General features: G+C 37.5%; 1 protein-coding gene across 2 annotated transcripts in view; it reads left to right on the forward strand.

Moving 5' to 3' along the window:
- The first annotated feature begins 2,604 nt into the window (after positions 1-2,604).
- The window catches only part of METAP1D (methionyl aminopeptidase type 1D, mitochondrial), a 29,847-nt gene continuing 16,222 nt past the window's right edge, over positions 2,605-16,229 (forward strand). For both annotated transcript variants that reach the window (XR_007889894.1, XM_051623387.1), the window contains exons 1-5: positions 2,605-3,003; positions 8,217-8,383; positions 10,866-11,015; positions 14,582-14,730; positions 15,407-15,449. Coding sequence is in view for 1 of the 2 variants with exons in the window: in XM_051623387.1 (XP_051479347.1) it covers positions 2,943-3,003; positions 8,217-8,383; positions 10,866-11,015; positions 14,582-14,730; positions 15,407-15,449 (570 nt within the window). In the remaining variant the exon portion in view is untranslated. The remainder of the gene's footprint in view (positions 3,004-8,216; positions 8,384-10,865; positions 11,016-14,581; positions 14,731-15,406; positions 15,450-16,229) is intronic.

Consider the following 16,229-nt stretch of genomic DNA (forward strand, 5'->3'; position numbering starts at 1 on the left):
TATTCAGTGACCCAAATGCCACATGTTTATGAATAATCTTCCAAGTTATGCATTAATAGCACATACTAATGACTAACAGATTTAAAAATAAATGTTTTGATAAGGATGCTACAAGTTGTCTGCAGCAAGTTCAACATCTTCCTTGTGCAGAATATCTTCATGAAAAAAAAAAAAAAGAGCTTGTTTCCACCACCACCACAATAGTTCAGTAGAAACAGCTGTAAACTCTTGTAGCTCTCTGCTCATATATTTTGAATTCTGGGTTATAGGATGTAATTCTCCCACCTTACACTCTTCACTCTGGCAAACACATACAGGTTTTCTCAGCAAAGACTCAATGTCCTAATGTAGTTTGTGTTTTCATTTGAAAACATGTGAAAGCAGGATGATACAAGTGATTTACAACATTTCATACAAGGCAAAAAACACTGCTAGCTATCATTTTTACCGAATGAGTAGTCATGTAATCTTATTGAGGTTTTCATCCTACAATTGCTGGAGGAGTGCACTTTTTTTTTTTTTTAATTTTGAGATCAGACTGGCTTAAAATTCAGGGATCATCTTGTATCCCTAGAGATGCGGCTGCAGGTGTATTGAAAATAATTATTGCAATGGGTCTTATATTTTGTGCAGGGGAAAGACTCCTGACTGCCCGTTCTCTTCTTGTGTCTCAAGCTAGGCAGAAAATCCTAATAAAATGTTCAGGAGCACTCCTACATTTTCTATGCAAAGATTACTCTTATTTCAGCAGCCTTGCTCACCCGCTGAAAGGGTTTCTGTGGGGAACGTTTTTTGTGGTGATTCAGACATTTTTTCCATTTCAGGTGGAAATTTAAGAGGTTAAAGTAGGATTTATTTTTAACATTTAATACTGTATCAAGCACGTACATAGGACATAAACATGCCAATTGAGAAACAGCTGTTTCATAGAGCACCTGAAAAGATTTTATCCCAGTAGGATCCAATGAATGTTTAAGCCGTGGGTGGGTGCATATTAACAACAAGATTAGGTATTGTGCATGTGTGTAAGGACTATTTGAATAGCTTATTATTTTAATCTGAAACAACTTCTATTTTTTAAACTCAATAACTTGTTCCAACAGTTGTTACTTTCTTACAAAATCAAAATAATGAATACAATAACCAGTCTTTCATGGAGAAATTATTTCTCTGATCTTTTAAAAAATGTGAAGATAGATAGAAAGTGATTGAAAGATGTATTTAAATATGCAAACCTGAGAAGATGTTTCTTGTTCTAATTTATTCACTTTATAATAAATTAATTTACTCAAGATAGGAATGCAGTAACATAAGAGGAATGTTTCTCCTGCTAGTCACGGAAGTTGAAACTTGCCAGATGCTGTGATCTAGAGCCTAAATATCAGGGGACCTGATATTAACTGTGTGTGAAACTCTTAATAATGCTTTGTGCAGCTTTTGTACCTGACTTGTTTCATTTTGTTATGATACTACTTTAGGCAGCACTGTATTTTTATTTTTTACTTTTGTTACTGTAGAAGAGAGAGAAAATGTAGTAGAAGTAACACTAGGATGGAAGGCTGTATTGGAGAACTGCCCTGTTCCCAAAGTTAAGCCTATATAGCCCAGTCTCATTTTCTGTAACAGGCAATTAATTTCCTTTGGTATATGAATCTAATTCATACATAGTTAGATTGTACTCTCTATTTTTTTTAATCCTATAATAAAATGGGAAAGTGCTGTGTAATGATACCAGAATTTTACTCAGTCAGTGAATTTATTTCTTATACTGGCTTGATGTGACTCTGACAACTGCTCAAAGGGGTTTTTAAGGATATAAAATTAATTTTTCCTTCTTATTTGTTAAAAGTTGCACTGTGGGTTGCTGCTGATAAAAGGTGGCACCCAGCCAGCTTCCTGAAGGAGCTATGGGGAGGGTCATGGCTTGTCATGACCTGGGCACCATTACTTGAATGTTGTTATTATTGGGATGAAGTACCCTTAGGCGGTCATCCTTCCTGTAAATAGAAGTTCTGATTCTCTGTGGTTTCCCAGTTTACCAATTTGTAGAACAGAGATTTTGTTGGCCCTAAATTTGACTGATTAATGAATTAGAAGAACAGCATTATTCCAGAAGGCCATGCTTCATTATTCTAGCATTCTTGTCTAGACTAAGTCATAAGTAAAGCTGAACAAGAATGTATTTCCGTATAGTTTATAAATTAACACCGAATTTAAAAAACTCATTTGTATTAGCACACAGCAAACAAATTGCCTGGTTCCACTCTCTGTGAAGGGCAAAATTTTAATTAGCAGGGAGTGTAACTGGTCCTGAGTGGCCAAACTTGATTTTTTTCAGTGTCACTGAGAGTCCCAGTGGTGTCGGCAGAGGCGCTGCCTCTGCTCCCCTGGAGTCAGTCAGTGTTTGGCCATTGACTTGCTTTATTGGCTCTTGTGAGAGTGGTAAGAACAGCAATTCTGTTAATGTCTTTATTAACTAAACAACTTCTGCCATTAATTTCCAGTTAATTTCAGTAATTAAATAAAATAAAGCCAATTAGAACATGTTTGCAAGATACTGGTCTGTATTTCAGTTTATCAGGGTACAGTCATAAGCATGCTGTTGTCGAGGTTTTTGCCAATGTGTTGCTGTTGTAACTGAAGTCACATCTATCCTGATGAATATTTCATTTCCCCAATCATGCTATTAAAACCAGAGTGTTTTTACCCTTTCATTTCTGTTTTCTCTTTTCCAGTACCATCGTGACAGCTGTGGCTGTGTCCTGTTTACAAATTGCTGCTAGTCACATTTTCAGTAGTCCTTGTGGGTTTTGCTTTCCCTTAATATGGGCAATTAGGAGGAAATATTTCTCATGAGCATGGACTTGCTCTTCTCTTTGTAATGACACAGTCCTGCAATCCAGGAAACAGTGCTGCATGGTGTCCATGTCCACGATTTCCTGATGTGGGAAAAACGTGTGGAAAGCATCTGGAGAGGAGACCCCCTTTACCAGCTTGTTTCCTGTAAGCAAAATTGGAAGACCTTGTCTGTGCAAATAGATTTCAAAATAGAGTCTGCCCTTTGACTGTCTCCATAATTACACAGTGCTCTCTGTATTTTATTTGGCTGCCAGAGCAGTTAACCCCTGGAAGTAAGGGGCTGATGATGGCGTGACCAGCACGGGTATGCAGACATGACCATGTGAATACACTCTTGTTTGTAGAAGCCTGTCGTTAAGACCTCATTACAATATACTTTTACCAAATTTAAAAATTAGTATGTGTTGGATTATGTTGATTAAGATATGTTATATCCTTAATGTACAGAAAATGCAGAGGTATTAGTTGCAAAACAAGAAAAAAAGAAACAGAAAAAAGTTCTGTTGTGGCTTTGATGTAATCAACATCTGTCAACAGAATGAATTTGCCTTTGTTTAATTTCAAGGGCTCTTGTCCTACTTTGCCCAATCAGTTTAAACTTCTGCCCCAGGCATTTCCCTATGTTGTTCTTTTTTTTTTTTCCTTTCCCCCATTTTTTTTTTCTAGCAAATGCACAGGTTATTGCTTGTGAAATGTGAGCTGCTCTTCTGCTACACAGGTTACAGAGTTGGAGAGAACCTTTAATCTTTCCCATCCTATTTTTGAAGCTTGGATGTACCTTTGCAACATGGGGATTACAAAGTCAGTGTTTTATTAAGACAGTTAGAATTACAATTACAAGTAAAGATCTCTCAAACCGCAACCATTATTTTGGATTGAAAAATGGGAACATTTGTCAATTAACAGTAAAAAGCTATATATTCTTATCTAGTTGCATTGGTTGGATTCCACGTATTATTATCCATAGTGATCTCTAATACCTCACTTTAAACTTTATTCCTCTGAAGTTTCAAAAAAATGAATATTTGCACAAGAAGCAAAATTATAATATAATATTAAACTGGCCTAACAAGCCAAATTAAAGATCTCTAGTGTTTTACCCTGAAATGCATATATACCAATAAAATCTCCATGGTCATTCTTTTTTTAAGTTATATATATATATATATATGTAAAAATAACATATTTAAAAATCAATTATCTGAGCAATGCTTTTGATGTCCTTAATCATTCATATATATTGATTTATCTTCTCAAGAGCAAGTTGATTTTTATTTCCTAAATCAGTTAGATGTTAATTCTTGTAACCCTAAGTAACTCTGGTGCCGTGCGTCTGTTGATACTATGACTAAATTATTTTAGGTATGTTAAATTTATTTATTGGCTCTTTCAAGATTTATCATTGTGTTTATTGTAGCTTAAAACTGTCTTTAAGTTTATCTTTGGTAACATTTTTTGCTAATTGCCTGGAAATTTGCAGTCCTTCATAAATAAATACCCCCCCAAACTGATTGCTGACAGTCACATTTGTTGAATCATGTAGATGAGCTGTTTTTTGCATGGCTACCCCACACCTCATTTTTTGAAAGCATAGCTGATAAATTGCTCTAACTGTTAAATAAGACGCAGTAGAAAAGGGCTTATGTGGGAGTTCATTTCCAACATCTGCCTTTAAAAATACTTCTTGACCAGAGGAAAATCACATTTAAATTACTAAAATCAACTTAATTAAGGGTCATTAATAGCGATACACATAAAAAAACCTCTCTACTCTGTGAGTGAAATGGGAGCATTTCATTATATAGCGTAGCATGCATGAACAGATAACAATTAAAATAGACCTAGAGTAAAAGGCTAATAAATATAGGGCACATTGTGCTGCAAAATCAGTCACTTAAAATGCTGCCACCCATCATCATACTCGAATTCTGTATTCAGCCCCTTATGGCTGACTCGTTTAAAAGAAAAAGAAAATGTAATTTCCACACAAGATAAATTCATCTGGTAATTCACAAAAGCTCACAGAGGATATTTATATTATTAATTCCAATTAAGGTTTGGAAGGTATGCTGAGGAATCCAGCGGCTCCGGGGGGACACGCGTGCATACAGATTGCACAGTGTGAGTCACTGTCGAGTAAGAGGAGCAGTTGTCTGTAATTTTCTGTGCTCAATACATCATATCTGCCGATATGATTCAGTAAAAGCTGTTACTAATTCTCCTTATTGCAGCTGATAGCAAATATTCTGTTACTTATGGCAAGTGACACAGCCTTACTGTTGTGGGAGAGAAGAAATGTGTAAAGGGTCAACTTTGCATCCTCACTGTGCTGGCGTGTTGCGAGGCTACCTGCTTCAAACTGGGCTCTTTCCAATGGCTGCAGTTTCCACTGGAAGCTGCAAAAATCCCACATTTATGAACTATCTTACGGTAATTAATATACACAGGAAGCTTAACGAAAAAGATGTGCGTGAGTGCCAGTGCTGCAGAAGTAAATGAGTCACTGAGAAAAGCTTTGATAGGTGTAAGGGATGGGGAGGAGGGAATATCTGAGCCAGACTTGGAGAACACAGCCAGTTGTTCCTGTCTCAAGTGATTGATGATGTTGCTATATCAAATTAGCTGTGAATGTGGGAGCTTAAAAACTAAAAGGAGCTGTGGAGACATTAGGAAGGCCTTCTTAAGGAAGGAAGTGTGTGGATGGAGTCCAGATTTTCTTTATAAAACAGTAACTTAATTATATTTTAATGCCATTTTATTTAATTTTATTTTTACTTTGTAGGAGAATGTTTTCTGGTTTAAGTTTTTATGTTTAAAATAAAAGGTTTAGTTGTCCTGTGTTTGTAATTCTTGGGATGTATTTTAAGGGTCATATTATACTATGGTGATATTTATTTGGTTGTCACATTTCACCTGTTCAAGAAGGTATTTTTGTGTGCGTCTGGTTTATAATGAGTAGTTAGTAGAATAAAAACAGACTGCAGTACCTTATTATCCTGTTATCTTGTGACATTAGTAGTGTATCTTTGGGAGAAACAGAGATAAAAATTTTATTCCAAATAAAAAGGTATCCCTTCTGAATGTGGGATTTAATCTGACTGTGTTTTAATGTAGCTAAGAGTCTGCATTTGGGACATTTGGAGTTTTACTCTCAAGTAACTGACAAGCACACTTGCTCCTTTTCTGCCCCAATTAAACTTTTACAGAGTGGACAAGGTGCCCAGGCAGCGTGCCATGCATCAAGGAGAGCATTTAAAATACCTGTTCACATATTGATGGCCACATGTACTTTATCTGACCACATCAGTGAGTGTGGGTTTTCAGTATATTTATACTGATACCTTCAGCTGTGGCAGTAGCGAGGTACTTCTACTGCAGTGAGTAAAAGAGCCACCTTAGCTTCTGCTGGCAGATTGCTGCTTCCAATGGCCCAAAAGTTGCTGCCTCAGTAAATTCTGTTCTTCCAGCTTCCAGCAATGGGTGCAAACCAGCCAGAGAGTTTGTAGGATGCTTTGGGGTCTTTGGAGGCACTTACACATTGTGCATTGTAGATGTCTTAGATTTTATTTTATTTTATTTTATTTTATTTTTTAGTTGGACAATTATTTTTTTCTTGCAAAGGAGACCCTAGAAAAGCAGTTACGAGTTGGTTGGTTAAATCATAATTAAAATTCCACCAAACCAATCCTCTTTTAACTGGGCAGCTCCACTTCCATGGAGACACTCTCTTACCTCTTGAAGCAGGCAATTCCATGGGGATACCTAGGTTATACTGGGAGCTTGATCTGAGCCTTGCTCTCCAACTCCGCCTTGTTACTTATCAACAATTTTTTTAAAACAGTGAAAATTTACTTGTATTGATTAAAAATCTCTACAGCCTTTCAGATACTGGTAACTAAATATAGCCCTGATCAGTGTGCAAAGAGAGCTGGGGACACTTCTAAAGCAAACCCCATGCAACTATTCCATTCATTCTGGGGTTTAGGGCTCATAGAAAGGTACGTAACTCAAATCTCCTGTGTATCATGAAATGCTGTAAAAGAGCTGTCTATAAAACCAAGTGTGCATGTGGAAGGATAATTTCTGCATCTGGATATGATAAATGCATCCAAAGGAAAGGAAGGATCATACAATAAAATAAAAACATACAAAATACATAAGAAACTCTTCTTCTAAAAAAATAAATAATTTTTACATAGTTACAAAATAAGTAATAAATTTATTTCTTAATTTCTGTTACATAAAAATGTTGAGTAGCTTCTGTTTATGTGAAAACACTTCCTTTTTACTAAAGAGTAATTATTCTTATGGGTTACTTGACACAAAAGATTGCTCTTGTGTTTGTATACATATGACATTTTTCAGAAGCAGATTAACAATTGCGTTTCAGAAATCCCCTCTGTTTAGATTGTAGAATGTTTGTGTAATGGCAATATGCACTGTGTTTAATTGTAATTTAATTGGGCAGTGTCAGTAATCCTTATGAATTTAGTCTGTTTCCAGGTTTTGCTGCTAGCATCATCTTTTGTGATATTTTGGTTTTATTGTCTCTGGCAACCTTTGGACCTCAATGCCCTTTTTTCTCCCATTTTTTCTTTTTTTTTTTGAAGGGGTGGGGAGGGCAAAATGTGTCATCGCCCAACAACTAAGTTTGAGCAATGAATGCTCTAATGAATTGTCATCCAAAATTCCTATGTGAATTAAGTGGAAAGCTGATTTGTGTATTCCAAGTGAATTACAAATTTTAAACCCTTCAGTTTTCTTTGGCCAAGATTAAAAATATCACTTGAAGTTTGTTCTGTTGCCCTGCTAGGCAGGACAAATTGAACCCCGTTCTTTGTGTCTTGGTGCACATGACAACAGCAACATTAACTTGGTTGTGCTCAAATCCGTGACCAATCCTGCAAAAACACAGGTGAAAATATTGTCTGAAATCAACATTAAATATTTTTTCTCTCCTCTCTGCTTGCTGTCATTCCTTATTCACTGTTTCCCCAAGCCTTGAACAGTGCAGCTTCTAGCCATGAAAATTGCTTCAAGCAGGGGCCCACTGGAGCATCGCTCCTGGCTGTAAGCTCTGGGGAATTTACCCATACTACTTTTTAATGCATTGAACCAAAACAGATCTGGTACTTTGCAAAGCTTCAAATGAGCTTTTTTGCAGTTTTTTTGTTCTCATTGCTTGTCAGTGTTAATGGTCTTTCTTTACCCGTACAAAATTTGAACAGTTTGAAGTACTCTTGTCTACTACTTGAGTTCTGTGGTTTGTTTTACATGATGTCCTTCTTTTTGCATACTTTTCATTTTGTAATGGGGTAGTAGTAACAAATATTAATTTTTAACTTATTTGTTAACAGGTTCTGTGACTGGCTGCCGTGTCATCTTTTCTTTATGCAGTCCTATCTACCTGCACAGGCACTCAAGCAATTGTCAGCGAAGATGCTTCTATTTTCAGTGGCAAAGAAATGCAGCTTATAGTGTCGTTTGGCCAGCCACCGTTTCTCCAGCTCACCCAGTTCCTGAGGTACTGCAATTTCTATTAGCTCATCTGTTCTTCAGGCAACACAGAGTTTGACTGCAGGCAGGATTGAGTGCATTCGTTGTCGGACAGCTGGGGGCTTGGATCGCCATCCTGTTGTTTGTCTATTATTTGAAATAGGAGTGCTGGTGAGAGAAGTTTTCAACTGCCTACCATGTTAAACACAGTGGCATGTCTAGTTATTAGGGAGTTTAAACCTAGGGCTTGTTCAGTTATGGTAGTATCAACCTGGAATATTATAATAATTTGTCAACACTTAACACTTCTGCATCCACATTCTCATTTTGGACAATTTTATATGGTCCTACCAAAAGTCAGTGATCATGATCATTCATGATCATCTGAGTCCTTTTCTGTCAAAGTCTCTAGCAAGCTAATTATAAAGGCGTTTCTATTTTCCTGAAGGTTTTGCTAATTGGTTGTGTCAGATTTAGGAAGCAAACATACAATGCTTGTTGGTAGCTGCCTTGCAACCCCACTGCACTTTCTAAACTCATCTTCACCGTGCCTAAGTGGCTGAGTGGGTTTTTTCCTTGCAACATAAACTTTTACTTTTATTTACTTTAGAGCCAAAAGGAACTTTTTCATGCAGTTTTAACATGTGTTCCACTTCTGGTTTCCTTTTTTCTTTTTTTTCTTCTTCCATTTAATTCCAGCATACTGATTAACTCTTTAGTATCTTTCCTTCCACCAAAAGAAAACCAAGTACCTGTTCTAAACAGTGCTTTTCAGGATGTGTATTAGTACTTGCTTAATTTTACTTTTAATTTTATTATAGATTTCTTCTGCAAAATAGAGAGTATTTTCACAGGACAGAAATACTAAAAAATTGTTACATAGGAAAACTGATAAGGATGTCAGATGTAGGGCTCTTACACCTAAGAGGCTGTGGGAGCTCTGTGTGCAGGGAGAACATTGGTTTACATTCTTTATGTATTTTCAAAGGCTTAAAAATTGTAGAACTTACAAACGTGTTTGTTTTTTTTTTCTGTATTTAGATGTTTCTTTTAAGATAAAGTGAGAGAAATACATTGTCACACTGAAAAATTCTCTTCACAGATAAGAGTTCTCAGGCTGCCTAAAAATCAGTCCAATTCTTCTACTCTGACAGCTTGAGGGTGGTGTTAGTACTTTATACAGATTATACCAGAAATTATGTGAAAACTATATGGGTTTTTTTCAAGATGTTTGTGTGAAACTGTATACATAGACTTGTATGTACACTGCTTTGGATGTCTTCCTTAACAGATCTTACAGGTCAGCCAGGTCAAGTCTCAGCATTTACTAGAAAAGTGCCCTCCAAGGGGAAGGCAACTGTACTGCTGTGCATGGAGTTGCTAATATAGCAATTTATTTTTTCTTTCTTCTAAATTAAGTCCCGCACTACTGTAATAGGATGTTTGTTAGGGCTGCTAAACCAAATCTGAAATTCTGTTGACATTAATGCACTAAGGATAGTTTGGCTTCCTGTCAGAGTAGAAATGAAATACCAATAGTCTTCCTATTTAAAGTTTCACTAGAACTAATTGATTGCACTGCTCTTCTTTACTCCAACACCTTGCTGTTGTGTGGTTTTGTTGTGTAGAGCCCCAGTGCCCACTTTGTTTTTTGTCTGCCAGCTTGATTCTGTATTTTGTGAAGTCAGTGCAAAACTTGCCCCATGACCAACATGGCAAAGAATCATGGTGGGCTAAAGGACCCTTCCCCAGCCAGTGAGACAGGCCAGGACCCTCTGAGAAAAAGTCCGTTTCCATCTCTGTGCAAGATTTTACTGTTATCATTAGTTTGTTGTGTCCATACATTTGTCAAGAAATTATTGTGGATTTTAAAAAAATCAGAAGTGAAATTTCACCTCAGTATGAGGGTTGAGAACTGTGTGCAAAAAAAACTTGACACAGCAATTGGGATACCCTTGCGTAGTGTTGTAGATGGGCAGCATGTGGACTAGATTAATAAGTAAGAACTCTAAATTAAAATACTTAAATCCTGAGGTTCTTAGTAAAACCACAATCTCATGGAAGTTCACAGGAGTTTTGCCTGAGCAAGAAACTAAGGATTTGATCAGTTTTATTTTTGAGCCTAATTCTGTGTGTATATCCCATCAGTTCCAGTATTTAGCTACCTTTTGTAGAAAACGTGCCACTCTGCAAAAGAAAATTAAAAGTTTTTAAGCCTGTCTTGCAGTTTCCAAACTTGTGACTGTGCTGGCGATCCGCTGCAGTATCTGGGGTTGCAGCACTGGAAGGTTAACAGAGTGTATAAGTCAATAGTAACAGGCAATGTTAAGTTCAAAAGGGCAGTGGAAGAAACACTGAGGCAGCCTTGAGGGTTTGCCCTGATGGCTTAGGAAGGTCGATACTACGACAGAAAGGGCAAGCTGCCATGAAGCAGGAGGCAGTATCTGAGAAAATGATCCCATTGTCATGCTCAGTTTTCTGATCTTCATTTTCAATCCTTTTTCTCCAAGCACATAAAGAAGCCAGACTATGTGACGACAGGCATTGTACCAGACTGGGGAGACGACATAGAAATTAAGAATGAAGATCAGATTCAAGGGCTTCGTCAAGCTTGTCAATTGGCCCGTCATGTCCTGCTTCTGGCTGGAAAGGGCTTAAAGGTAATCATTACAGAAGTCCCATAGCTGACTGGATGTCTTTTATGCTTCCACTTATTTGTGGGTTTTTTTCTACTTTTGTTTTTGTCACTTTCCTTAATGTTACTTTCCCAACTTTTAAGTTAGATACTGAAAAAAGCAGGGTTTATTAACTTTGTATTCAGTCTGTGATATGCCTGATTATTCTGTATTTTGCACCTATGTAGTACTTACAGCGAGTTGCTGGCTCAGTCTGTCATCTCCCTCTGTTTGGATCATGCTAAATCACATGAGTTTCTCATAAGGCCCATGCTACTTCTTTTCCTTTCATTTTATGTACAATATTCCTCATACATGCTGCTTTCTGACCCTGCATGCATGCAAGTCCAAAGGGCTGGGCTGTCTTCTGCATTCCTAACCATTCTTCACCCCTTTGCTTTCCCACAGGGTCTGGCGTGACACAGGTCTTATAGCTGCTGTTGGAAAAAACAGCTGCCAAATCCCACACAGTTTTCCAGATAATAAAGCCTCATGTTTTCCAGTAATGTTTCTACAGAATGCTTTTGGGATGCCTCCCAAGTTAAAATGTGCTGGGAGGAGCCTGCTACAAGGTTTTGCAGATGAAGGAGTGCTTTTTTAGCCTTGCCTTGGTATTTCATGTAATAGCATCCTAGATAGGGTAAAATGGGTTGAGTGGCTATGAGATGCAGAGATAGATGGGGACTGTAGGTCAATGCCATTGACTTAAAAGGGGAAAAATTATCAGTTTACCATGCATTTTTCTTTCAGCTACCATCACACTTTCCCAGGGGTTTAATTTTGGAGCTGGCATGGCCAATAACAAAAGTGCCTGAAGCCTTAATCTTACAAATCATAGAATCACAGAATGGTTTGGGTTGGAAGGGACCTCAAAGGTCATCTAGTTCCAACTCTCCTGCGTGGGAAGGGACACCTCCAAGCCCCATCCAACCTGCTGTTGAACACTTCCAGGGACGGAAGTCCATGTTTAACTTCTTCTGCATGTTAACTGTGCTTGTGCATGTTTAACTTCTTCATGTGCAATTATTCCTGGGACAGCAAAACTCACTCATGTAACATTAACAGCATATAAATGTTTCTGAAGGATGAGGGTGCAGTATAGGTCATGAATGAGAATAGTTTTTCACTAATAGTCTTTCATTGTTACCACATGTAAAATACATACATATGCAGCACAGTGTAGCTTATGATGCAGTTCATAGTATATGGCAAACCATACATAATAGCAAAATGCTGTGTATATATAAAGAACATTGTTGAACAAGGTGTATAAGGTAAGAATGACTTTACTGGGAGCTGTGGGCTGGGAGGTAGGTGGGACTTGGAATTACAGTGCCAAGACCACTGCCCAGGTCAGCCACAGACAGGGGGTGAGCTCTATTTTACACCAGTAAGTGTTTGGGTAGGACTACCTTGACTGGGGGGATGCTCCACAACCCTCCCTCATCCACAGGGAGCATCTTCTGCTTTCCAGTCTGACACTGTGCATGGCCAGTTTATACCCATTTGTTCTTGTGCCAACACCACTCTTTAAACAGCTTCCTGCTCTTCCTTGAGTCTGTCCCCTTCACACAGTAAGGAAGACTTATTACATCTTTCAGTGCACCAGACTAAACAAAACAAGCTCTTTTAGGCTCTTCTCATAAGGTAAGCTCTGGTTTCCTATTTTACCTGAAGAGCCCCATCCCTCCACCTATTCCTGTTGTCTTATCAAACCCCCTTGCACGCAGCCCTCCAAACCAGCTCTTACCTGTGCTGCAGCCAAGGTCAGTAACATCCCCCAGTATAACAGAGATGCGTTACAATGCATGGAAGCAGAGGGACAAAGTTTAGGCTGAGTACCATTTGATGTTACCATTTACTGCCCATGGCACTTAAAAATACAACATAGTATTATATATGACAACATTTACTGGTTTTGAGGGAAAGATTTGGGAATAGAACAGCAAATTCTGTGGCATGGAAATATTTTTTTAGATACCATCACACTGCCCTGTCCCAAATAAGGGATGAGGTGTGCGGTTGGTGCCTCCCTCACATTGCCCAGCTAGCAAAATCTTCTTTAAAAGTAAAGCAGATACTGTTATAAGCAGAAGTTTTCACAGCATGTCAGCCTGCCATGCAGAGAGCACAGATCTGTCTATTGAGTGTCCAAAAGCCACATCAAATTCCTTGAGCAGAGCAGTGTCAGACAGGGCCCAGCCTGGTACATGGTGGCTCAGTTTGTCTTCAGGCTGAAGATGAGAGATGAGCAAGTGCAGGCAGGAGCAACAAACCTGTGTGCATCCAGAACCCATGGCTGCAGTATCCAGTGCAATGTGCCAGGGCTGTGGCTGCCATCCCAGCACAGATGCTGCAATGGCTGCATCTGTGGGGGCGTTGCACAGTAACCCCAAATCCTGCTCTTGAGGGGGTTCATTGCTCCTCATCTGCCCAACCATGTTTTCATGATGAACAAGATGCATGCTGAGCAAATAGACATGATTCTATCCTCAGCACAGTAGACAAGTGCACTTGGTTGTATCCACTGTGCATGATCACTGAATATTTCAATATATGGATAAGTATGGTTCCTGCACCACAGCCTACCTATATTCCACATGTTACTAAGAAGTCTTCCAAAACCACAGCAGCTGTAGTGTATGTGTATGTGTATGATTTTCAAAGGCTCAAAACTCATCCAAATAAAAATAAATTTGCAGAAGAGCCCTCAAAGGCACTTTTCTCAATGAGGGAGTTTTCCCTACCAAATTTCAAATTTCAGTTCTAACTATTTCAGAGACAGAGTTGATCCACCAGAAAAGCAAGAAGAATGTTGTTTTAAGTGTATGTGTTTTCTACTCCATGGATACTCAGAAAACGACTGTTTGTTTGTTTTCTAATATGTAAAATCACAAGAAAAAGATTAATCTAGAAAACATCAAGTATAAAAACTTAAGATTTCTAAAAATGATGGATAAGCACTTGTAGATTCACTGAAAATCCAGGCTATAACAACTTTAAGTATCCTCAAGATATAAAGCCAAATATTTAAATATTTTATAAAATTAAAGAATACTTGGAAAACAACTTCATAAAATGCACGAGTGAATCATAGGTGTATTGTGATAAATGTACTGGGCAGTTACAAGAATTAAGTTCCCTTCTTTTATAAGTAAAAAGGGAAAGTAATGTGTTTTAATGTACTGAAAATATTGAAACCAGACATTTCCATGGCAGCTACTGAAACAAGATGCCATGGAAAACTGGTGCCTTTGAGAAAGCAGATGTGGAAAAAAGAATGGCAAGGAAGTAGACAGTATTTTACGTTTTCTAGGAACCTTTGAGTGCTTGTTTCTACTGCATGCTTTATTAAAATCCTTTTTCTCTTTTTTTTTTGTTTTAAAGTCCAATATACCAATAGAGTATATTTGACAGTTTAGTGTTTTATATCAAAGCAGCATATTTGAAACATCCAAAATTTCATTTAAACTCTTGGCTGCAATCACATTCAGTAAATATGAGAAACTATCTTTGCTTTTTTTAATAGAATGTTGTGTTTGATATTTTAGGTTGGCATGACAACTGAAGAAATAGATTCCATTGTTCATCATGAAATAATCAGACAGAATGCCTATCCGTCACCTCTGGGCTATGGAGGTTTTCCAAAATCTGTTTGTACTTCTGTAAACAACGTGGTATGTCATGGTATTCCTGACAGGTATTTCCCCAATAATATACATTTTACCACCGGGAATGAAAATGTTAAACTGAAATTAATAAATCATGTTTAATATTGAACATACTTCAGCTTAACTAACTGTCATGTGTAAACCTATAACAGATGGATATCATGTTACCACACTATACTGATAGATGTTACAGAAATGTATGTGAAGTAGAAAAAAAATATTACCCTGTTTGTCCAGATACTTGAAAAAAAAATAGCATCATGCCTTTAGTTTAGTGTGTGGGAAAAAATCAACAGTACAGTCTGATTTTTTTTTTCCTCCAGCAAAATAAGTATAAGGTAAGGAGTAAATAGATTTTAATTTATGTGGGGTTTTTTTATTATTATTTGCAATGCATTCAACTACTCACAAAGTAAAATATGAACCCTAGTGAGAGAAAAGGAATAAATACAGTGGTAGATTTTTCAGATGTTTATTTGTTTTTCTGGTAGTTGTTTCTCATTATTTTATATTCAGCTACACTTGTTATCTAAATAGAGCTGAACATTAAAAATGTTTTTTTCTGTTTGCCTGTGCCTTCCTCCATCATAAAATACCTACCCCCTGATTTTTTATGTATGTGCCATTAGGTGTTTATTCTTATATTCCCTTTGTTGGGAACTGTCTATCACCATTATTTTTGGTTTTTTGGTGTTTATGTTTCAGTCGACCTCTTCAGGATGGAGATATTATCAACATTGATGTCACGGTGAGTAATTCATATTAAAAAGTCTTTGATCAACTTTAGAATCACTAGTAGCAACAGGAAGAATAGTGGATTGGAGATGGGGGATACACAGATGGATGTGCTGTTTACTTCTGAGCCAAGGCACTAGCAGCTGGTTTCCTTTTTTGTTTTTAACTGTGTGTTTATTCCAGCTACACTCAGGCCTGACTTGAATTTAGGACTGGAATCAGATGCACTGAGATCAATGTTGGCCTAAGTGAAATGTCAACCCAATCCTGCTATGTGTCATGTTTTTGAGAAGGTGTAATTGTTATTGATCCACTGTGTAGTTAATGCAGAGCACCACAGTACTGGGCAGCAGCTGAAGATAGATATGTATGAGATGAGCTAACATGAAGAAAGCCAGCATTTTTCCTTCACTCTGCCAAGATTGATCTTCCTCTTCCTGCTGATTTTGAGTGGGGCCTGTCATTATCTTACTCTGTCATTAGAGGCTACATTGGCCTGTGTATGTCAGTCTATTTGGACAGCAACTCTTTTGCTAGCAGTGTTCCCTACATTTATTAAAATCCCTGAAGGTAGTGTTGTGTTCCATTTCTGGTATAAAAGCCCTGAACCTTTTGCACAGAAACAGAAATAGTGTGATATAACTATGACTTAATATTTCCAGAGAATGGTCAATTATAGCTATTTAAATAAACACTGGCTGGATTTTCTTAGGAGCAAGTACCGAAACTGGAAACCTAATTCTCGTTTCATTTAGGGGGAAAAAATGGTCTCTTGCAGAAGCTTTTTTTTATT

The sequence above is a fragment of the Apus apus genome, chromosome 6 (assembly GCF_020740795.1).
Source record: "Apus apus isolate bApuApu2 chromosome 6, bApuApu2.pri.cur, whole genome shotgun sequence".
NCBI lineage: Eukaryota > Metazoa > Chordata > Aves > Apodiformes > Apodidae > Apus > Apus apus.